The sequence below is a fragment of the Rousettus aegyptiacus genome, unplaced genomic scaffold (assembly GCF_014176215.1).
Source record: "Rousettus aegyptiacus isolate mRouAeg1 unplaced genomic scaffold, mRouAeg1.p scaffold_m13_p_8, whole genome shotgun sequence".
NCBI lineage: Eukaryota > Metazoa > Chordata > Mammalia > Chiroptera > Pteropodidae > Rousettus > Rousettus aegyptiacus.
Window position 1 is genome coordinate 65461830 of NW_023416311.1, and position 24418 is coordinate 65486247.

General features: G+C 38.9%; 1 protein-coding gene and 1 pseudogene across 3 annotated transcripts in view; both read right to left on the reverse strand.

Annotated features, from left to right (window-relative positions):
- RASGRF2 (Ras protein specific guanine nucleotide releasing factor 2) overlaps positions 1-10026 on the reverse strand; it is a 191714-nt gene extending 181688 nt beyond the window's left edge. Inside the window, exon 1 of one of the 3 annotated variants that reach the window (XM_016123395.2) lies at positions 9243-10026. In XM_016123395.2, the coding sequence (XP_015978881.2) occupies positions 9243-9530 (288 nt within the window). In that variant the 5' untranslated portion in view covers positions 9531-10026. The remainder of the gene's footprint in view (positions 1-9242) is intronic. The other 2 variants (XM_016123415.2, XM_016123406.2) reach the window with 2 other exon arrangements.
- A 5946-nt stretch (positions 10027-15972) lies between these two features.
- On the reverse strand, positions 15973-16091 carry LOC118607399 (annotated as a pseudogene).
- Between the last annotated feature and the right edge of the window lie 8327 nt (positions 16092-24418).

Consider the following 24418-nt stretch of genomic DNA (forward strand, 5'->3'; position numbering starts at 1 on the left):
ACATATTTGCATTACATATAACTAACTGACAAGGATTCATGTCTTCACATATATTAGGATGAATAACATGAAATTCTGATATTCAATAATTTTTTATGTACAAAAATGGCAATTCATATAGTTTAACTTAATATTTTAAAACTCTTACAGATCAGTAAGACAGCTCAATAAATGGGCAAAAGTTTGAACTAGCACTTGAAACAGAGAACAGTCAAATGGATAATACATACTTGAAAAGGTGATCAACGTCATTGTCAGAGAAATAAAAATGAAAGCCAAAAGAAAATACTACTACACAGACATTAGAATGCTTAAAACTAAAAATGTTGATAATACCAAGTATTGGCAAGAACTTAGAGCAAACGGAGTTCTTATACACTACTGATGGGAACACAAATTGATATGACTATTTTAGAAAACTTTAGCAGTAATTATTGAAGTTGTATATATATATGTCCTATGAACCAACAATTTTATTTCCAGTTATATACCCAATAGGAACACGTACACATATGTTCACAAAATATTTGTACAAGAATTTCCATAGCCATACTATGTGTAATAGCCTCAAATTAGAAACAATCCAAATGTCCATCAAGGATAGATAAACAATGGATAAGGTAACTGTTGTAAATTCATCCAGGGGAATACTACAAAGAAATAAATGAAAGGGAATGAACCGCGACACCCAACAACATGGATGAATCTGAAAAATATGATGTAAAGGGAAAGAAATCTGACACAAAAGAGCACTTACTGCATGAGTCCATGATGCAGTCCAAAAGCAAGCCAAAACAAACCCTAATGTTAGAAGTTTGGCTGGTGGCTAGCTATGGTTAGGAGTAGTGAAGAGGAACAGACATGAGGTTAGTTTCTAGACACCTAATCACACCAATTGCTTGAGCTGGGTGCTGCTTACAAAAATATATTTACTTAGTGAAAATTCATCAAGTAGTGTACTCGTGATTTGTGTACTTTTCTGTATATATGCTATGCTTTGAAAAATAGGTTTACATTTAATTTGTTGTGAAAAGAACAATGTTCAAATAATATTTCAATATTATGATATTAAAAAGTAAGGAAAAATATGACCATAAACCCTAAACAATACAGGAGGCCAATCAGGACCAGAAGGAATAGCATTACTGGAAAGATCTTGTTAATAAAGTGAGGGTATAAAACTACTACTGAAGGAAGAGAATGTGGCTTGCAATTAGTTTGGTGAAGATAATATTAACTAGCTTGATGAACACACTAGACATGCCAGTAATCATCTCTATCACACTCTCCAAACTTTCCATGAAACTCCCTCATCATGGCCCCTGCTGCTTGACAGCCAATCCATGGACTGGTCAGAGGCCAGTAGTATTGTCTAGCCCAACAATGTGAACTGAGCCAATCAGATTCGTTCACAAGACTATGAGCCTGAATAAGACATACTGCAATGAGAACTAAAACCCAAAAGAGCAGAAAGAAAGGGGCCATGACACGTTGCATCAGTACCATGAGGGGCATGGCAGCCTGAAGTTAGGGGAAGCATAAGCTATGAGAAAACAGTAGCAGTGAGGAACCAAAAAGGCATAAACACGTTGAAAAACAGGTAAGCCAGTACCAACATCCAAAGAATAGCTAGACCACAATAAAGGTGGAATGAGACTCGCCTGTAAATTGCCTTACAATATTCCCACTATCCCTCCATCACATACAGACGTAGTCATTATTCAGGACAACTGAGTTTATATATCTCCTTGCAAACAAAGGGGGCCTAAAGCAAATAGTCCTATGGCAGAAACAACTAACCTGAGAAAAGTTCAGCAACACTAGAAAAAGCAAACTATGAACTTAATTAATGAAACCATAGTAGTTGCCTTAAAATAACTGGCTAATTGTGACATCTCAGAATTGATTTTGAATGATGGATAAAATATCGTTTATGGATGACATCCTCACTGTTGCAAAACTATGGAAAATCCCAAGTGAGAAGAACCATTAATGGCATTGGAGTGGGAAGCCCTATTCTTGACTCTAAACAAGACTCTTCCAGCTGCACAGCTGAGTTTGATAAATGGACTTCAATAAAGGAAAAAAGATCACTTAGCATGAGAAACACTGATAACTTCCTTGAAGTGAGGACACATCATGAAAATACCTTTGCATCATAATCATTGTTAAACAACCAATTTCAAATTTCTTTTCTTTAGGATTTAATACGCCAGAACTTATTTAAAAGTAAATTCCACTACCTTTACACCTTCACAAATACTGTCTTACCTTTTTTCCTTTATAATAATGTCAAAGAAACAAAAAGGATACAACTATTATAATAATACACATTAAAACACAAACACATTACGAACTCTTTCCAAGATTATTCTTTTCAGAGCTACATCTGATACAATCTTCAGTGCCAAACAAGGGCTATATCAAGAAGGAAAAATGTCCTTTTTATGAGTAAAACAATATAATATCTGGGACTTGCCTTTAAATAATCTTAAAAAAAAAACTTATGGAGGGAAACAGATAATAAGAAAGCAGTTGATTGCTGAAGCCGGGTGATGGGTATATTGGCACTCCCTGAACTATTTATTCTGTTTTGTGTGTGAAATTAAAAGTATTTTTTAAAGAAGAAAGAAGGAAAATACTTGGGTGACCCTAATAATTAAAACAAAAAGAAGAAAGTCAAAGAAGAATTATATTAGGAAGGAGGTAATAAAAACACCAACTGACAAATGTTCTGACTATTCGTTGGCAGGCCCTATGTTAAGAGTTTGGCGTGGACTTTGCCTATGAGCCTAGAAACAACCCAATAATGTAGGTACTATCATGATCCCTATCTTATAGACAAGGGTCTAGGTTTAGAAAGAGAAATTGCTCAAAATCATATATCTGGTAAGTAGCTGAGTCAGTACTGAAACCCCCTCCACAGTTTAACTCCTGAACTGAACCATACACAATACTACCATCTGACCTGGAAACTGACATTCTTAAAGTTAAAAGAGAGAAAATTTGTATTGGCTATGAACAGCCTCCTATTCTTATGCATCACTGACATTATCTCATCATGACTTCTGTAATGAGATATAATGTCAAATAATGAGCCTTAGGCCAGGTTGCCACCTCCCCATTCTCGCATTGCTAACTTCGGGGCACCTTCTCCTTTGCAATTGTCCATCTATTTGACAGCACTAAGCCCAGTGTTTAAATTAGTCACACAAATGGCATGGGCTCATAAATACATTTCAGGAAGCGAATCAGGCATTGTCTAAATCAAGTCAGACAATGCCAAAATAAAATATTTCAGGAACCCGAAAAGAATGCAAGTACCAGTACCCAGAGTCCCTCAGATCCCTGCTGTTTTCCATCATCACAGGTCTCAGCAATGTTACATTGGTAAGTATGGAAAGAGATAATAAAAGAAATTGTGGCCTGCATTTAAAAAAACAAAGCACTTAAGGATCAATACATTTTCTTGTTAAGTATAGCTTTGTGTTGCCCTCATTTTATTTGTATCTTCTCAAATCTTATGAGAATGCTAACTTTCTTTAACTTACTCTACTCTGATGTTGTAAGTTATGCTTATACAGATCTCTCCAACTTTCTCATTTCTTTCTTTACAGTTGGAAAAGAAAAGAAATATTATTTAAATAAACACAATCAACTCAAATTTGTTTGTTTTTTATTTTTTTGCCTGCCTTCTCCCTCAAAGTATATTTGGGGCATTTTGAGTTCACTGTAAGGAGGTTTAGAAAAAATAATTTGAATCACTATTTTTCACTAAATCATACATTTTTCAAGTACCAGTAAAAAGCAAGACTGTGCGAACAAGTGCTTTCTGTATCTCCATTCCACCTACTAGTACCAATGTTTTCTCAAATAAAAAAAAGAAAAAGAAAAACCTGCTAATATTTTTTTCTTAAATTTCCTTGGGCAAAAATTTGAATTCCTTGGGCAAAAATATTAAAATATGTTCTTTGGTAGAGCTAAAATGTATAACTTATGAGTCAGGCAATATTTGAAAATTATGCCAATTGAAAAATAATGAATAATTTTGGAATAATGCTTAATTTTTAGAATAATGGTCAAATGTTATACATAAAAAAAGAAAATTTACCACATGTTACATTGACACATAACATCATTTCTAGCTTCATTTAAATAGTAACTAAGATTTTACTATCTACAGTCTTAAATTAAGGGAAACTAACTTCAGAAAGGAATTTATACTGTGATTAATTTCATGGAAACATTACAGGTCCTTAGTCCTGAAAACTAAAGCTACCAAAATTGTAGACAGATTGGATTTACAGCTCATGTCTTAAAATGCTAATGATACAAATAAAAATCTGTGAACTCCAACATATATAACTGCATGACAAATATTTAATATTTAATTATAGAAGATAACAAACCCAATAAACACACATATACACACATATCTCTTTCTTCTAGGACAAATGAACAGGCATAAAAACACAAAGCTACTTTAAAATTTGAAAATTAGGATTTAAGAACTGAAGAAATCCATTTTATCAATCTGGCTTATTTCATTACAAAGTAATCTTAAAGACTAAGATTTTGAATTCCACAAAATTAAAATTATATGGACTGTAGAATGCATATTTATTTTAAAATATGTACAGAATTACCTTTAAAATATAATCTGCATTATACAAACTGCAATATCAACAACTGTTTTAACAAACTATTAACATTTGCTCGCTAAAACCAGAAACACCTGGTTATCACATTTGCTTTAGGATTCATCATCACCCACTAAAAGGAATATATCTCATTTTTTAATTCTCCAAAGAAGAAAAAAATTATGTTATCACACTACAAATATTTTCCAACACTTAGCTCTCACTAAAACCCACGGACAAATGCTTGTCACAATAAAAAATGCATTTTTATGTACATCTGTCACATCAAAGATGGACTTTCCTGTGTTGAATTCTTAATGATAAATACAATAATATAAATAGTAAGGCTTAGTGTAGAAAAATTAAAATAACTAAATTTTGCTAATCCATAAGCCATTTTTCTTTATTTAAGTTTAAATGGAAGAATGATTATGACGTTTAAATAATAAATCATTTCTCTTCCCTAAATTATATTTTAAAACTTTTTATTTATAAGATTTAGTAAATACATTTATTAATTTTCCCTTGATTTGTGTTCAATAAGCAATGATTGAAAAGAAAATATTGAACTGGTTCTTATTCATCAATTGAACAACATGAACTTGAATGAAAATCCACCATCCATACTCCTCACCCTCTACAAATATTTCAAGGCTTACATGTAGCTCTGCCTAATTCGATAAAATGATTAAAATGCCCTGCTTGAGGTCAACTTAGTAAGGCTAAAATGACTGACTAGTGATGAATTGACAGAGAAAATCACATAAACTTTAATCCCTTTAAAATTAAATCAACATGTTTAATTCAGCACAAATGTGACAAGTATCTACTACTCTAAATCTCCAGAACTAAGGAGATACGTTCCCCAAAAAACAATGGCTATCAGGCTGAACAGAACACTTAACATTACCAGAAAAATAAGAAAAAAGATGGCTGTATCCCTATATGTCTCTCCTGCTAGCAGGCAAGACAGGTACAGCCACTTAAACAGATGAGACTGACTGAGATGTGTACTGTCACCCAAAGGGCAAATATTTTTAAGGAAATTAAAAATACGTGAAATTATTTGTTTAAGCAAAAATCCCATTTTTCTTTGAGAATGTAATGATCCGCAATTGTATTTCTCGACAATCGCAACTCCCCTTTTAACAGTTTTTAAAGGGAAAATGAGAATAAACAAAACAGTGACTCGTTTACAACCCCAAACCTCATCCCACTCAGATTGGAAATTTCTTGAAGCTCAGTGGATTTAAATGGTCTCCTTAGTAAGGCACTCTTCAAGATCACTGCTTTCATACCTGAATAGGACTTTGATCATATCCTGAGAACTCTTTGAGACTCAGTGTTAGCATAGGTAAAAATAAAAAATAAAAAAAGATTACTCATCTACAAGAGCTGAAGTGAGGTTCAAATTAGATGAAATAATGGAGTGAAACACCAAGCCTGGCACATAGAAGGTATTTACTAAATACAAATTCTCTTCTTTCTCAAACACCTTCTCCTGAAAGTTTTTCATTTTCCATAAATGTAGCTTTCCTAGAAAGAAGTACCAACAACACATACTTTTTGAGAAAGGGAACATCACTTAAAATTTTTTAACGAAACTCATTTTGATTATATCACCATTACTATCACTAAGAAGTTGCCACAAATTGATGAGAGCCTTGAAATCTCTCAAGGACCTACCAAAGTGAAATCTTGGGACACTACTAAAAAAATTGAACAATGCAAATGAATATTCCTTCAACCTAGACACATTTGGAAACTGAAAAACATCTTTCTTTTTTCTTAACTGGAAACAGATCAAAATGAAGTGGTTAAAAAAATTTTAACATTTGAATTATTTAGATGAAACAAATCAATGAGTGTTTTCTTCATATAACTTACTAAAAATACAATTAATTAGAATTAAAAAATTATTTAAAGTAATAGAATTTAAACTGGCAAGACTGATTAGAGATATTTTATAGCAAGAATTATATCAACTGTAGTAACTGCAAACATTATAACATATCTCTCTCCAATGTGAATGTCTGATGTCTCTCAGGCAATGTTGTTACTACAGGTTTGCACATCTGTTGACCTAACTGGTTTATCAGAATGTCCACATCAATCACATGCTTGTCCTTAGCTTCTCAGATGCAGTATTTATTACAGACTGGTAATCTTTAAGCCTTAAATGCCATTATTGGAAGTCAACATGGAAATCATCTTAGCCAAACCCTTAATTTTTACATATTATGAAACAGATTTCATCAACAGAGGGGAAAAAAAGGGAAACATTAAGAGATTTGCCTAAAGAAGTCACACAGAAACCTGGAGGAAGAAACCCACACTACTTCCCTAAGTCTTGTTTCAAACTCTAAATTTCAACTATGTTTATGGGATTGGTAGAGATATTTATGTGGAAAGCTCCAGAGGCATACTTGGAGAAGGGGACGTTGAGATGGTCCCTGCTCAGTGCCTCACATCCACCCCTCCACCTCATCAGTCTCACAGGTCCAGCAAGGTAGGTGCTTGAGATGATGTGAGCACATTATCGACACAAATTAACTGAAAGGAAACCAAACGCGTAAACTTTAAAGTACAATTGTTTCTTCTTATTTCTTATCTTTACAATTTTTACTTAATTCTTCAAACACATCCAGATAGGAAGTGTCAGAGTAAAGCATCAATCTGTTAAACTAACCCAAGTCACAGAAGTATGCCTAACAGAAGACAAAATTTGAGATATCCCAATCCAATTCCTAATCCATTTGGAAGGCTTGTTCTCCACATTTCAGTCTTTCTACAAATGCCAAGATTCTAGTTTCTAACTTCTTAAAGATGTATAAAATGATTGAGAAAGACTCACAATTTGCATGATAAACAGAAATTTGTTAATAAGATGGTTTCTTTGAACTTCCATTAGAAAATGGCATAAAAGCAAACTATCTGGAGATTACAATTCTTTATGAAAGTGTGGTGTGAAGAAAATCGTCCTGAAGATGAGAGTTCAGATATTTTGCAAGTAGAAAAATATCGGTTTTCATATATTAACTGATAGACAACCACATAAGTTCCAACAGTATGAACTCCTCACTCTAAACTCAAAAAAAAAAAAAGTGACTATCTCCTGATACCAGTATAAATACAAAGAGAAAAGATAATTTGTAATTAAGTTAACGATCTCCATTCAGAGTAATTTCAAGTATCTTACTGTATATTAGACATAATAACACTTAAAAACCTTTTAGTTTTGGCTTTTGTGGAGCCTTGGAGAAAAAAAAAAACAGAACCTAAAAAAAAAAAAACCCTTCTACTCACAATTTAACTTCTAAAATTCATAACTTAAAATTTTCTGGTATCTATAATATCTATAAAACTGGAAATCAGTTTTCCAATGACCCTTAACATGCCCTTAAAATCAAAGGACATATTTTTTAAATTTCAGATTTATATGTGTTATAACAACTTTAATTAGTTAAGTCTGTTAATGATTTATAGTGAAACCAAAGTGAAAAAAAATCAAATTTCTGGTCAATCTAGTTTTAACTGCTCTTAATTTTACACATTTTTTAATGAGCCCCACGGGGTTAGGTAGGCAACTTATATTCATCATTCCATCGCTAGCACCTCCCACAGCTACCTTACCAGGTTTGCAGTATAAGTTGTTTGGCCTGACTTGCACAGAAAATTCAGCTGCTAAATATTTTTATGCAATAGCAAAGACAATCGGCTTCTTTTTTTCAAGGTAGAAGTCTAGAAGTTAACTGGGAAAATTTGGGAACATAAAACTGGTCTGCTTTAACTGTAATAACCAAATGGTGATTGAAAAACACACACACAAATTTCACGTTTGCAGGAATGGGGTGCGGGAGTTACTAAATCTAGAGAGGTTTTTTTTTCCTCTTTGAGTATGTACATGACAAAACTAATAAAATTATGACCCAGAATAAAGAGGTCACATTCGTTTTCAAAGCATTCATTTAAAAGTACACAGAGGCGGTCTTTTTAAATGTCTCATGTTTAAACACAGCAGGAATGTAGCTACCAAATATTAAGCCTGAGGGAAATGGATGCACACTTTCCCTCGTAATTAGTCCACCAGGTCAAATGTTAGCAAGGTAAGCTGACATAAACCACAGACAGGTTGAAAATGGCCAACAGAAACTGCCTGTCCGACCTGAGAGCCCCGCTTGTGTCCTGCACAACCAGCGACCAAACATTTGCAGGCAAAGAACCTAAACGCACTAGCCAGATGAGGGAGAAACCAAACTTTCCCAAATAAGTTAGTGCCGTTTCGCCGATCTAAATCCAACAGGTGTCAACACCCGTAACCACACTGAATCCTTCCGAACAAGGTCTAGAGAAACAAGATGATTAGCAATGAAGCTGAAAGACCTGATCGCGGTCAGCGTTCCGAAAGAAAGCCGAGCCCCTCTACCCAGCGATTACATGGGGATGGGGAGAAAGGGGATAGAACTGGGGAGGCGCGTGGAGACGTCCTGCCACTGATGCCGCAGAAGAATCTCGGCTCTCTAGTATGGACCCCGTGTAGACGCGCTCTAGACCTCTGGGGCTGAAGAGTTAGGGAGACCGGGGAAGGAGGGCGCGTGGTACCTGCTTGTCTAGCGCGTCCCGGGCGCCTCCCGGCCCGACAATGGCCCTGGGCGGCGCGGGCGCCCGCTCGCAGCTGCAGCCCTCCAGGAGGTACATGCCCGCCGGGCGGCCGCTTTGCTCGCCCTCGAAGTAGAAGAGCACATTCTGGTAGAGGGCGAACCACTTCTCATGCCAGCGGCTCGCCTCGGCTGCCTTCTTGCTCAGGAAGCCGCGCTTGGTGCCCTCCTTGCGGGCCAGTAAGGCCAGGTACAGGGCGTGCCCCTCGTTGTAGCGCACGCTCTTCTGCATGGTGCGGGCGCGGGGGGCTCACCCCTGACTCGCAGCCATCTCCTACCCGGCTCCCCGCGGGACGCGCCCGCTCGGGTCCCGGCTGGCGAATGGCGCCCCCTATCCTGACGCTGCGCACAGGGCACCCCGCCGGCCTCCGGGGCGCGGCGCCGCGCGGGTCCGAGGGGCGCCCGACTACGGCCAGGGCACGTTCTCCGTCCCGACCGCCGCCCTCCTGGCCGAGCGAACCCCCGGGAGCCCCAGAAGCCCACGCGGAGAGTCGCCCCGTGAGGGCGCCCGAGCCGCCTGCTGCTTCGCCCAAAGTTGCGGGTGCCGGAGCCCGGGCGGCGGTCTGGGCGGCGCGACGCGCGGCTGCCTGAGGAGGACTGTCCTCGGGCAACTCGCTCCGGGAGACAGAAGGTAAAACGTCACGTGGGAGATCAGCTGTAATCGGCTTGGAGACCGATTTAAAGGGCAAAGTCGGCGCGGCGGCGGCGACGGTGGCGCAAACGGCTCACCCCGGCGCTGGTCCCTCCCTCGCCCGCCCGGGCCAGCCGGCCGGCCCGCTGCCTCCGCTCCCGCGCCGACGGGGCGGATCGCGGGGAGGTGGCGGCGCGCGGCTACAACACACCCGCTCCCACGCGCGCTCACACACACACACACAAATATATATGCTCACATCCACACAGATTCAAACTCACACACCACAGTCACAACACAAATGCTCGCATCTGCACAATTACATACTTCTACAAACAAGAATACGCAAACACACTCGTACGCACAAATACATTCAAACAAACACACACACAACGAAATACTTAAACACACAGAAAATTATTTATATACAAATAAACCCGCAATATGTACTCCTTCGTGCAAATACACACAGAGGCGACTACACACACTGATACACTCACCCAAACACACGTGTACGCACACAAGCCACATTCACACACACTCACCCAAACACACAACAGACACGCGCATATGTATACTCAACACATTCATATACACACTCATACAACTTACACACAATTACACACATACACAACACATTTTTCTCAGTCATACACACACACAGGCAAATAAATAGTAAACATGTACATGAACATACGGATGCATATTCACTCAAAAATGTAAATACACATAAGCATAACAAACCCAAAAATACACATTCATGCAAATGTATACACTTTCACAAACTCACACCTACAACACCTGTCACATCCATGCACTCATACTCAGCTATGAATGTGTATCCATTGCAGTGGCTAGAGTCACAAGGTGGCTTTGCATAGGGTAACCTTGACTTTTCCCTGTGAACTTACACTGTATTTAAAATGAGGGTGAAGGTTAATGAGTATGACACCGCCCCCCCCCACCTCACCCCAGGAAGGTATCAGATGTTCTTGGTCCTGTAGGGGAAGAAAAATTTTTCCTCTACTTATCTACCCTTCTTTTGGTTGGTCTAATAGTCAAATTGGCATGAGACAGATTAATGGAAGAAAATAACCCAATTTATTAAGTATGTATATATGGGGATTCCACAAGAAAATGGGACCAAGGAAAATCCAACAGTTAAGGCTTATATACCATCTTGAGCTAAGGAAAGGAGGTCAGGGGGCTGTTTGGAACTTCAAAAACGCAGGACAGCAATTCACAGGGAGATGAAAAGAGTTAATATTTAGTAAACAAATGTTTGTTGGGTCATCTTGAAACAATGGGACACAGAAAGTTGATCAAAGGGGCTTTGCTAGGTTCTTCCCTGTCTATCACACTTGGTTAATATTACACTACAGTTATCTATAATAAAGCTCCCTTCCTGAAGCAGGTCCTCAGTCTAAATTCTCTTAGACAGTTAGGGAGATGGTCAAAAGTTCTTCCTGAGTCTTTTGTTTCTTGAAAATAATGAGCTTAAAATAATTAATATCCTAAAAGGGCATATTTTGAGGTGGCAAACCCTGTACCCCCTCATCGACCAACAGTGATTTCTTAGGATTAAGATAAAAGAAGCAAAATTTTAAGCATGGAGTTTTCAACCAGGAAAAAAACCCAAACAAATGAGACTTGCTGCCTCTGGCAGAATCTATCCCCAGAGGCCATGCTGTCATAGGTTCACTAGATACCCTTGCTAGGACTGGAATTCATTTGATTAACAAATCTTGAAGGTACAACCAGGAAACCAAGACCCTTACTATAAAATGTAAGTGGAAAAGGAATGATGTGCCCAGCAGCTGTGACAGAAAGCTAGTGAAAGCTGCAGGGAATACCGGTATTTGATTCTGCTATCTACATTTTTTTATTCCCCCTAGTTGCTTATAAAAATGGTTTGCCATAAAGTGTTTATTGTTTAAAAATAAAGAAATAATAAAATCCTTTTCCGGGGCATGAATCTGTGACAATACACCTGTCTTGTACCACTAGCTGTATGTTCATAAATTGGTTGCCCAGGGGTTCTGCCTGTTTCGTAAGTGCTGTTTTTGTAGAATATTTTAACTCTGCCTCACTGAGCAGCTGAGTGTTTTTTCCATTTTACCTAAAAAAAAAAAAAAAAAAAAAAAAAAAAAAAAAAAAAAAAAAAAAAAACCTTTCACTATTAAAAACAGTATAATAAGGAAATTTGCCATTTGAAATTAGTGTGAGAATAATGGTCATTTCTCTTTACATATTTTTAAATGTCTAAGAATGTCTGAGAGATAGTGCTGTGCTAACCTGGATTTAACCCAGCTGGATTGTTCTTTAGAGACAATGCAAGTATAAAGACAATAAGTAAATGTAGACAAGCTTTTGAACCAGATTCTAGATGCAGAGGAGATGGCAGTTGCCTCAGGAGACCTTTTATTTCCTTCTCTGTGGTCCTATCTGAGTTCTGAGAATGGTAAGCAAGTTGATACCTGCATAGTTGATGAGTTCCATTTTTGAGAGGAAACCATTAAGGGTGTGAATTCAGTACAAAAACAATTTTGTAATGAGTATTCCGACCGTCTAACCACTTTTGTTTTTTCAGATGTGAAACATTCTTTTCTCCAATAAGGCTAAATTCAGTGCTGATTCATTTTTTCTGTCTATTTAAATGTCCTTTTGATTTAAATCATGGTAAGTATTCTTCTCAGCCTCTTATCTGTCATCACTCCCTACCATGTAAGGTATTGTGGCCATCATATGATCCCTGACATCATATATCCCTGACAGTGATATAAGGTAGCTCTGATTTCTTCCCAAATTTGGCTGGTGATAATTGTGGGTGTTAATTATAGAAATTCATTGTGAGAACTATTTATTGATCATCTCTTTATGTCCTCAACACGATATTTAGGTGATATAGAAAATATAGAGAAAAGACCACCTCTCCTCCTGGTGTGCTCAGTCTATTAGGAATAGGGTTTAATGTTTAGGTACTACTTCTCCAAGGCAGGGCTGCCTCCCTAACCCCTGCAGCATCCAGTAGGAGAGTTTATATGCAATAGGCACACAAATGATGCATAGCTATTTCCTAAATTAATATTTGGTCATTGAATTGTTAAAGAGCACATATGTATTTGCAAATATTAGTTCTTTCCACACTGATTGTAAGAGATGGAAACAACCCAAAATCCTGGACAATCCAGGGAAGCTATATCCTAGGTGGGCATTTGTGAGCCTTTAGCCTTCTTCATTCATACAGAAACTGCATTCCTGGAATGGTGCCATCTTGAAACACAAAGGGCCAGGAGGTTATGTAAATGAGGATGCTTTTTCTCCAGCTGATCAAACAGGTTGGTAAAAGAGACTCTGTTCCAAGTGGGTGGGAACAAGCTCTTCTGTGAATTCATTGTTTTCTCCTCTTGTATTTCATGGACCCCTTCCCAAGAGGGTCAGCTTAAGCTGATTTTCTAGGACAACAAAGCATTTTTCACTGATAACGGTGAAAGTGTCCTCTTTGTCTTTTCCTAGGCAAGTTAAGAGAAAAAAAAGTTAGCAACTAATTGCCATATCTAGAAACACTAATTACTACTTGTAGAGGGAGACATTATCCAGATAATTTGACCAAAAAAAAAAAGGGGGGGGAGGTAATGAGTAAGGAAGGAAAGGGAAATTTTACCTAAGTTGTACAAAGCTATTAAGGTTGGGAAGTGGGGGAGGGGAACTGTTTCCAGGAGTGTAGGACCTAATCCATAGGTTTTCAAAATCTCTAACTTATACCTGAGAAGCTGGTCCAAGAGAGGGCCCTGAGGCCAAATACTATTCAGAGGTTAGGGAGAGACAGAGGATAGCAGATGAGACAGTGAAGAAGCAGGGAGGCAGATCGGGTCTGGAAAGTGCGGTGTCCTAGAAGCTTAGTTAAGAAAGCATTCCAAAAAAGAGGGAGTGACCTTATCAAGGTCTCACAGCTAGGTATATGCCCTTGAATTCACATCTTTTCAATGTCACTGCCTATCTGAATGGTCATACAATGAGCCTATCTGGCTGCTTAGGCAAAGAATCCCTTTTTCCTGCTATATAGCATTGAAGACCCTGAGCAAATTTTCTTGGTGGCTCTGTGCCTTCATGCTGGGTTCAGCTTTTCCTGTGCTGTTGGTGCAGATGCAGATGGTGTGGGGCACAAGTTGCATGCCTTTGCTTAGACTAAACTTTGCAAGTCTAGAAATCTTGGAGGTAGATGTGGAAAAGGAGTGGGGAAGGCTATGGGAGTGATTTGAAAACCAATTTTCTGTCTCCTAGGAATTAGAGACTTGTATTCCCCATTGGTGTGGAAACTGAACCTTCACGAGAAGAACTCCTGGAATAGGCTGTTCAGCTATATAAAGCAAATGCCCTCTCATCATTCTGGGAGAAAACGGCGAAGGAATCTGAATAAAGGTATTTTGGCTCAGGAGCTCAGTATTCTTTTGTAATGTGTGTTACTGTGTGCATAGCTACACTCAGAAGAGATGTTTCTTTTTCTTCTGGCAGAGACTGGCTAGGTAAATAAATGAAAGCACTACTCTTTCCCATCACAGAAAGGACTATATTTCCCAACTTTTCTGCCTTGTAATTGGGTTTTGGCCTAAGGGATGTGGGAAGTTGAGATAGATACCTCCTTGTAGGTCTGGTCATGATCATCTCTACTCTTTCTTTTTATCCCTGGTAAGAGTGGAGACCACATGTTGAAGTCAGCAGGACCCCAGGATGGAAGGACCCAAGGTCCCTGAGTCACTGCCTGGCTGTGAGTTCACATGAAATTGTGACATAGCCAAACATAAAATTTTGTGGTATTAAGCCACTGAGATATCGAGTTTCTGGTTACAACATCTAGTGTTAATTGCCCTGACTGATATATTTCTCTATGAATTTAAAGTACACTATACTACAAACTATTCTTTGTTCCTTTTAAAAACAAGCTTATCATATAATTGACTTACGATTAACTGCACATATTTAAAGAATATTATTTAATAAGTTTTGACATATTTGTATACCTGTGAAGCCATAGCCACAATCAAAATAACACATTTCTATCACTCTCAAGATTCTCCTCGTTCTTTGAAATTCCTATCCATCTCTCCTTCCCTTCCACCCCAATTCAACCACTTGTCTATTTTGTCACTGTTAGTTTGCATTTCCTAGAAGTTTATATAAATGGACTGATACATTATGTACTCTTTTTGTCTGCTGTCTTTCGTACAGCATAATAATTTTGAGATTCATCAATTTTGATGAATGTATCTATACTTTGTTTCTTTTCATTGCTGAGTAGCATTCTATTCTATGAATATACCACATATGTTTATACTTCATCTGTCAATGCACATTTGGGTTGTCTTTTGGATTAACCCAAAGGAACTTAATATTTCTGCCTATGTTCTCTTTTTATAAGTTCTGATGTTAGCTCTTACATTTAGCCCTATAATTCCATAGTATAAAGTATGAGTTGAGTTTCATATTTTTGCAATGGCTGTTCAACAAGTCTAGCACCACTTGGTGAAAAGATTATTATTGGTCCTTATTATTATTATTCATATTATTATGAAAGGTTCTCAACTTGTGGAATTGCCTTGGTACCCTTGTCAAACATCAATTAACTATACATGTGTGAGTCTATTTCTGGGCTCTATTCTGATCCTATGATGTGTATCTTTATACACACACACACACACACACACATATACACACACATTTACATTAATGTATATCTTTACACCAACATCACACTGTCTTAATTATTTTAACTTTCTAAATACTCTTAAAATTAAGTAGAGTGTGATTTTTAGCTTGGTTCTTTTTCCAAATTGTTTTGGCTATTCTAAGTCCACAATCATAGTGCCAACATGATTGGGTTCTGGTGGGAAATGTCCTGATTGCAGATGGCCGAATTCTTGTTTTATTATTTTATTTTATTTTATTATTTTATTTTTAGGAGAGGCGACCCTTGGTTGACCTCACAGATTGCAAGGACCTTGTCAGCTTACAATCCCTTATTTTTTTTTTTTTTTAATTTTTACGTCTACAGCACCTGGTCTTCCGAGGTAGTCTCCCATCCAAGTGCTAACCAAGCACAACCCTGCTTAACTTACGAGATCAGATGGGATTGGGTTTGTTCAGGGTGGCATGGCCATAGACAAACTCTCGTTTTATACTCACATGGCAGAAAGAGAGTGAGCGCTGATTCCCTTCATTACCTTATAAGGGTACCAGTCTCACTCAGGAGGGCGTCTGCCCCAAGACCAAATTACCCGCAAAGACCCTACTTTTAAATACCGTCATGTTGGGGGTTGGATTTTAACATATGAATTTTGAGGGGACACAAACATTCAGTCTATAACAAATAGTAAATGATACATTTTAATTTATTTTCTGGTTGTTCATTGATAGTATAGAGAAATAAAATTGATATACTGATCTTACACCCTGAAACTTTGCTCTATATTCACTTATAAATTATTGGAACCTTTCATAGATTCAGATTTTCTCCAAAGACAATCACTTTATATCTCAAGAGAGATGGTTTTATTTTTTTGTTTTTTATATCAGTGTGTCTTTTGTTTCTCTTTCTTGTCTTTTGCTAAGGCTAGGACTTCGAGGGGAAAAAAATGTTAAATAGAAGTAGTGAGAGTGCACATCCTTGCCTATTCCTGATCTTAGGAGATAAGAATTCAGTCTTTTCACCACGTATAATGTTAGCTGGAGGTTTTTCATAACTGCCTGTAATCAAGTTGATGAAGTTCTCAGCTGTTCCTAGTTTGCTGATTCTTTAAATCATGATTGGATGTCGAATTTTGACAGATGCTTTTCCTGATATTCATATGGGTTTTCTTTTTTAGTAATTCAATATGGTGAAGTAATAGTTTATTTTTCGATGTTAAATAAATCCTGTTTTCCTGGGATAAACTACATCATCATGGTGTATTATCTGCTGTTAATCCCATTCAGTGTATTTTTTGTCTCAAACATATTTTTCATCTCTCAATTTTGATTCGCATCTTTTTCCTCCCCCTCATGCTCATGCTTTCTTTCACCTTCTTGAGCATATGGGTTATGTTTATGATATCTGTTCTAATGTGCTTTTCAACTAATTTTGTCATTTGTGTCATTTGGGGTCTGGTCTTATTGATTGCATTTTCTCCTTCCGATGAGTCACAGTAGCTGCTTCTTTGTTATTTTTGGTTAAATGCCAGATATTATGAATTTTGCCTTTTGGGGTCTGTTGCTTGTTTGTTTACTCGTTTGTTGTAATATATCCTTTTAAATGTTTTTGAATTTGTTCTGGGACTCGGGTAACTTGAAAATGGTTTGATCTATGTAAGACTCGCTTTTAAGCTTTTTAAGGCAGGTCCAAATCAGGTTAATATGGCCCATCTAAGAACTATATCATACCCCATGTGTTAGGAGACCCTTCCATTCTGACTGCTAGGACGTAGTATAAGCTCAATGGATTTTTCCTCCTGCTTCTTTCTGCAGATTCTTTTTCTGGCCTTACTTGTGTTCTCACATGCATGAGCTAATCGGGACTCAGCTAAAGATTGAGGGCAAGTCTTCTGTAGATTCAGAGCTCTCCCTTTATGCAGTTGTGCCCTCTCTGGCACCCTGTCCTATATATTCTAACCACTGGCTTCCCTGAACTCTAAATCTGTCTCTTCAACTCAGTGAGACTACTAGGCCTTCTCTGGGTTCCCCCACTCAGCACTGCCACCGGGCAGTTCTCTACAGGCTGTGAGCTGGAGCACTTGTAGGGCTCATCTCATTTGCTTCCTTTGGTCAAGGATTACAGTCCTTTATTGCTAGTGTCCTATGTCTGAAAACTGCTGCATCATATATTTTTTGTTGTTTAAGACAAGAAGTAGAAGTTCTGTCTTTGTTCTTAAGAATTTATTTGACAATTGGTACAGATGATTAAGAGTTAATGCTGCTGGGATATCAAAGTAAACCACTGAAGGAGCTTTAACCTTCATGTAGGAGAGACTGAAAAGGAGCTGCATCAAACTCACAAGCACTCATTGTGCCCTGAATTACTGGGGTCCTACCTCCCCAGTGTGTGTGTGTGTGTGTGTGTGTGTGTGTGTGTGTGTGTGTGTGTGTGTGTTATTTAACCCTGAAGATCACAGATGGCTCATGTTGGACTAGTAGGTCCCATTAGAGTCTTACAGGAAACCCTCAGGGGAGGGCATTTGTTTTCCCCTAATAAGAGAGAATATTCTTTCCATAAAATCATCCTGAGACGAGGGTGATTCTGTGACAAGAAATGAGAACTGGAGAGAAAGGCTTGGACTGAAGGGAGAGAGAAGCTCTTTAGTAGGGAACTCCTGAGTTAGTCTCCATGTTGACATCGGCATTCTGTTTTCTCTGAACCCACAGTTCTCTGTAGTTATGAAGGAAATTAAAAAAGGACCTATTCCATGCTTGTCATCTCACAGGCCTGAGACGATTCCAGATTCAAAGGGATAATAGACAAAGGCCTCTTCAGCTGGCAACTCAATAAAGAGGGTGGACTAGGGGACCGTGAGCAGACCTTTTTGCAAACCCTCATAAAGAAGCATCCCAGTGGCCTCCTGGCAATAATGAAGAAGCACTTTAACGAGATTAGGCACACTGAGGGTAATATAGCCATAGGAGGAAACACTCTGAGATGGTAAAGTTTCTACAGTCAACCAGATTGGGGCATGGTAATTAATCTAGATATCAGTGGACATGTTTCCTTATTTACTATCTCTGACTATGCTTAGATATACTGTCACACACACACACACACACAACTGGCCTGAGTACCATCGGAAGTGTACAAGGATATCCTTTAGGTTGGCTAAAATCAAAATGCCCTCCAGCAATACACAAAGTACGCATGCACACAAACATACTCAGATACTCAGGGCCAGTGGTTTTCAACCTTAGCTGCATATTAGGTTCACCTGGGAGTTTTTAAAAAAGACCAATGACTGTGCCCAACTTCAGAAATTCTAATTCAAATTGGTCTGAGATATAGCCCAGGCATCTGCATTTTCAAAAGTGTTAAAGTAATTCTAATGGCCAACTAAGATGAAGAAGCAGCGAACACCCTCTGAGACATATCATCCTGAGCTGTACAAAACCATTCATCTATCTAGGCCTGCAAAATACAATGTATTTTCCTCTTCCTTTTCATTTTCTCTCCTCCTCTGCCAGGGTCCACTGAAGGCTGCCTGGTAACCACTGCTCCCCTCATACCTCCTGACTACTCTCTCTTTTCCTATTTGTCCTGGCTCTGTCCCTTCTATGGAGTTATTTCGCCTGTACCCACAGCCCTGTAGGCTAAAAGGCTAACTTCACACAGCCATTGATAGCCAGTCAGAGAGGTGTCATCCTTCACAACCTGAGAGATGCTTTCCTCCTAGCTGAAGCCTGGTCCATGACAGCATACTGGCAGTGAGATTCAGAGCTTTGCCTCTTCCATGCAATCCCGACTTCATAGGTGACTACCTTGTCCCAGGTTTCCCAGGACTTTCCTGGTTTTAGTATTGAAAATCCTCCGTCCTGAGAAACCCCACAGTCCCTAACAAATGGGATGGTGATCTCCCTAACCCTGGTGCCAGTGCGTGACTTCTTTGTTCCCAAGGGCTGTTTTCAAGCCCATTCAAGGTTCAAGTCCATCTGAGTAAGTGAGGGTAGAAGAAGCAAGTTCCCAGATGACCCAATGCTTACTTACCATGCTGGAGCTTATTATCAAATCTTTATGCAGTTAAATTTTCATAGTTTATTTTAAATGGTAAAATCGTCATGTTCTGAGGCAGTAAATGTGTCAGAGTTAAAAAACACACATAGAGTAGCATATGTTTGCCTGAGGCAAATAAAATGAGATTCTATAACTGCTACTCTTAGTTCTCAAGTGGTATCGGAATATAATTTTAAAATTTGGATTATTACTTGTGCAGGATTTGGTAAAAATTATAAAAAATATACAAAGAATATCACTGTTTGTATATTAAATTTGAAAAAGACATTACTCACTTACCACTAGCAAAGCATGTGCTCTGAGTTGATTTTCCAGTGTCAGAGATGGACTTCGGTGCTCCATCCATATTCCTTCGCTAAGTCCCAGTTGAGACCAAAGATAGATGTCTGGACCAAAGAATGCTACAGACCAATGCCATTGTTTTATACAAAACCCACCAGTGGCAGTATGCACAGACAGGGTAAGCCTCTGTAGGACACTAAGAAAGAGAAATTCCATGAACTGTGAGTCATCACTTTGAGTTTATCATTATTGCATCCCTGTGCATTTAATAAAAATTCATATGCTCCCAGTAGGGGTACACATCTTTGTGTGAATGGATTTATCAGCTTGTATTCCTTCCCAACAAAAGAAATGGAGCAGCACAAAAGCCCTGGATCAAAAGGAGAAAAAATCAAAGGGAGGGAAGGGAAGGGGCAGTAGAGTGTGATATTAAATTCTGGGCAAAATATATTTAAAAGAATTGGGGGAAGGGACGTGGGAAGATCTTATATCATTCAGGGTCCAGTAAGGAAATTTTCAACGTTTTAAATAGAAAGAACTTAATTTAGAAATAGAAGACCAAAGGAGCCAAATAGGGTTCAGGGTGGAAAATCAGAGATTAAGAACTGAAGGAAGCCACTACAACTTCTGGGCTGGAGAGACAATGGGAGGACACCTGGAGTCACCTGGCAGAAACTAGCATCAGGTGGGCTTGTTTGGCAGGAGATGAAGCCATGGAGGAGACTCAGCCACTGCTGCAGCAAAAGGCAGAGTTGGGGTTGAGAGGAGTTGAGAGGGAGAGAACTAGATTCACTTCCTCTCCTGCTTTCCAAATTCACCAATCCCTCCTCCCGTTGGCTGAACTCACTCTGAGTCTGGGAGACAGATGCAGAGCGGAGCAAGAAGTAGATCTAAGAGCAAGCAAGCCCAAGACGGGCAGACACCAGACAGATATATATATTCTCTGCTTCATGATTTAGACAAGGAATGGCTGTGCCTCACCAGTGGCATGCGGTCAGCATTGGAACACTCCAAAATCTGCAGCCTTACAAGTCAGCTCTCTAAAACTCCCAACTCTGTTTTCCCAAACTGGAAATAAGTTTATTCCTTAACCATCTTAACTGACTCTGTGAATATTAAGAGGCCAATTAAACATTTATAAATTCCAACTAGTTATGGTGGTGATGATGGAAACAAATATAAGACTCAAGAGCCTCAAGAGTTCCCCATTTTATACAAGAGGGCGAGCAAATATCCAACTGTTTAAATGAAATGCAAGAAAAAGGACCTAACGAATTTTCCCTACAGCCACAGGAACAACAAAATGACTGAGTTGGATGATTTGTGAAAGTAGATGACAAATTATAGTTCATAATTTGTATTTCCCAAACTGGTAAGATACAGTAAGGCTGAGGAAGAAAAGAGACTAGCTAAAACTGATTAAGTGAAATTCTTTAGTACCGGTCTACATCAATTCCACCTCTCACTAAGTAAATTTCTTCCCCTGGCACATTGGGTCTTCTGTGATCTGGTCTTGATTCCAGATTTGTCTTATTTTCTACTACTACAAATATTAATTTCAAATATTAATCTCTGATAACTTCAAAAAGTTTAATCTCCAGGCACTTCAAATATTAATCTCCAGATTTCTGATAAACCTCAGCTTTTACTATGTTCGACAGTTTCACACTTCTAGTTCTTTATTTGATTATTTTCTGTAAGAGTAGAGCCTTCTGTCTTCACTTGGCAGTAAATGCTTATCCTACAAGATCTAGCTTGGTTATGATTCCTCCATGGAGGCATCACTGGACTCCCAGCTAGATTTAGGAGACCCTGTCTTACTCATTTCGGGACCTCAGCAGAGGTCTGAGGCCTCGGCATTATAAAAGCCTCCCTGAATTGAACCTAGCCATCACCAATATTAGTGATTGCTACCCCAAATCACCAATATTAGTGATTGCTACCCCCAAATCCCTTTCTACTTCTCTTTCCTAACAATATCCTAAAAGAGGGACTATTTCTAAGGTGGGCTCCAATCTACTCAAGCCAACCAGCATATTCCATCTCTTCCACTTAGAGTGACTAGTTTAGGGGTGGGCATGTGATCTATGCCAGTGCCATCAGAGTGAATCTCAGGACCTTGCTTGAAATTCTAGGGCAAAGATTAAGGCTTTCTCTTTACTTGGATGTGAAGAACCAAGTGATCTCTGGACAATTAGCAATCATCCTGTAACCATAAGGAGAGCCAAGCTTGGGTGAAGTCCATGCTTTAGAAGACTGAATGGAAAGGCATGTTTAAAAAAGGAAGGGAGTAGGGGAGGGGATGTATGACATTGTTGACCCTATGGATCAAACCAGCATTGAAGTCTGTATTCTCAGTTGGGTTTTCTGTCCTGTGCAGTATTACAAGGTTTGAGTGATACACGAAGAAAAGATTAGTACCTCCAGAGTTAAACACAAAATCAGGTTATAGTGAAGGGCAGTGTTGGAGAAAACAACATGATTCTTATACATAAATAAGAGATGCACCAATCAGTAACCCAGGCATTTATGAGTATTTCTCTTTTGGTTTTCTACTTCATGTTATAGTTCTTTGTGTGCTTGCCCAACCCTTTCCTCAGAGAATAAGTTCCCCTCAAACAAGGCCTCAGCTGCACTCATCTTTAACACCCCGGAACCCAGTACAACTGTTCTCATGGCCTCAAGAATGTGTGGCTCAGTAGATTTGAAGGAGCATCTGGACTTACAGAGATAAGACCTACTGATGTGGCTGGCAGTGGGGATCATCCTTGGGCTTCTCCAAACATGTGCTCTACCCTTTTCATTCCACAGAATTTGGTGCACCTCACAACCCAGATTAAGCTCACAGGGCCGCCTTCTCTTTCTGCTCTCAGACTGATAACTCACACCTGTGCTGACCATATTTATTGAAGTGGAAATCAGGGCACCTAGGCTAAGAAATTAGAGTTTCCTAGTAGAGAAAGAAGCCAGACAAGGGACAGTCTTAGTCACATCAGAGGGTCATATTCATCGTTCAATTGCTACTCTGAATCTAAGAGTGAGGGAGGAGCTCAGAGAAGGAAGCACACACTCTTGTCCCAACTCCCAGGCCTGGACCCTTGCTCAAATTTGCCACGTAAGACTTGCCCTGATGGCCTCAATCTCTGCAATGCAGTGCCCTGGCTCTCAGAAAGGGGTCTCTGATATTTTCTCTGGCTGCATGCCCCACCTACCATACAGAATGAGGGGCATCCTGCCTCAGAGGTAAAAATCTACTGAGCCAACCTCTGGATCCCATAGAGGTTGCCTCTCTGTGTATTTAAAAACTACCAAAAAAGAATCATGCTTCTGCAAATCAAAACCATAATGAGATACCATCTCACAACTGTTATAATAGCTATAATCAACAGAACAAGTAATAACAAATGTTGGAGAGGATGCAGAGGAAAAAGAACCCTCATACAATGCTGGTGGGACTGCAAATTGGTACAGCCACTATGGAAAACAGTATAGAGGTTCCTCAAAACACTAAGAATTGATTTACCATATGATCCAGCAATCCCACTACTGGGTATTTGCCCCAAAGACTTGAAAACCCAAATCCAAAAAGATATTTGCACACTGATGTTCATAGCATTATTCACAGTGGCCAGGACATGGGAGCAACCAAAGTGTCCTACACTAGATGGTTGGCTAAAGAAGCTGTGGTACATATATACAATGGAATATTACTCAGCCATAAGAAGAGATGAAATACTGTCATTTGCAACAATATGGATGGATCTCAAGATAATCATGCTAAGCAAAATAAGCCAGACTGAAAAAGTAGAAATTCACATGATATCACTTATATGTCAGATGTAAACCTAAAAGCAACAAATGAACAGGATAAACAGAGACTCAGGGACATGGACAATGGGCTAGTGGTTACCAGAGGGTAGGGGGTAGGGGAGGAGGGGAGAAGTAGGCGAGGTAAAGAGGGCCAAATATAGGGAGATAGGGTGAGGGTGAAGTGAGTTAAGGAGATGAAATATATGGTAGCTGAAAGAAACTGGACTTTGGGTGGTAATCACACAATAGAATATATTGATATCAAATTATAATGTACACCTGAAATTATATAATTATATTATCCAATGTCACTCCAATAAACAATTTTAAAAATTAAATTTAAAAATAATCAAACTTTATTGGAAAAGTACAGACCCCAGATTGTAATGTAAGACCCTGGGCCTGGAGCCCACCCCCGCCCCTCCCTCCCACCCCCCAACACATACTCACACACATTTGATTCATAGAGAGAAAACAGATATTAACGTTTGTGGAGAGAAGAAATAAAGGGAATAGTAAGGACCAGAGGGAGCCTTCAGCACCCTGGAGGTGAGGCTTGCACGCCTTGGTCAAGACATCTCTGTCCAGCCGCTTTAACCACTACAGTTCCCTTCCTCCATTCTTTTGAACTAAATACACTGAAGATTCCCAC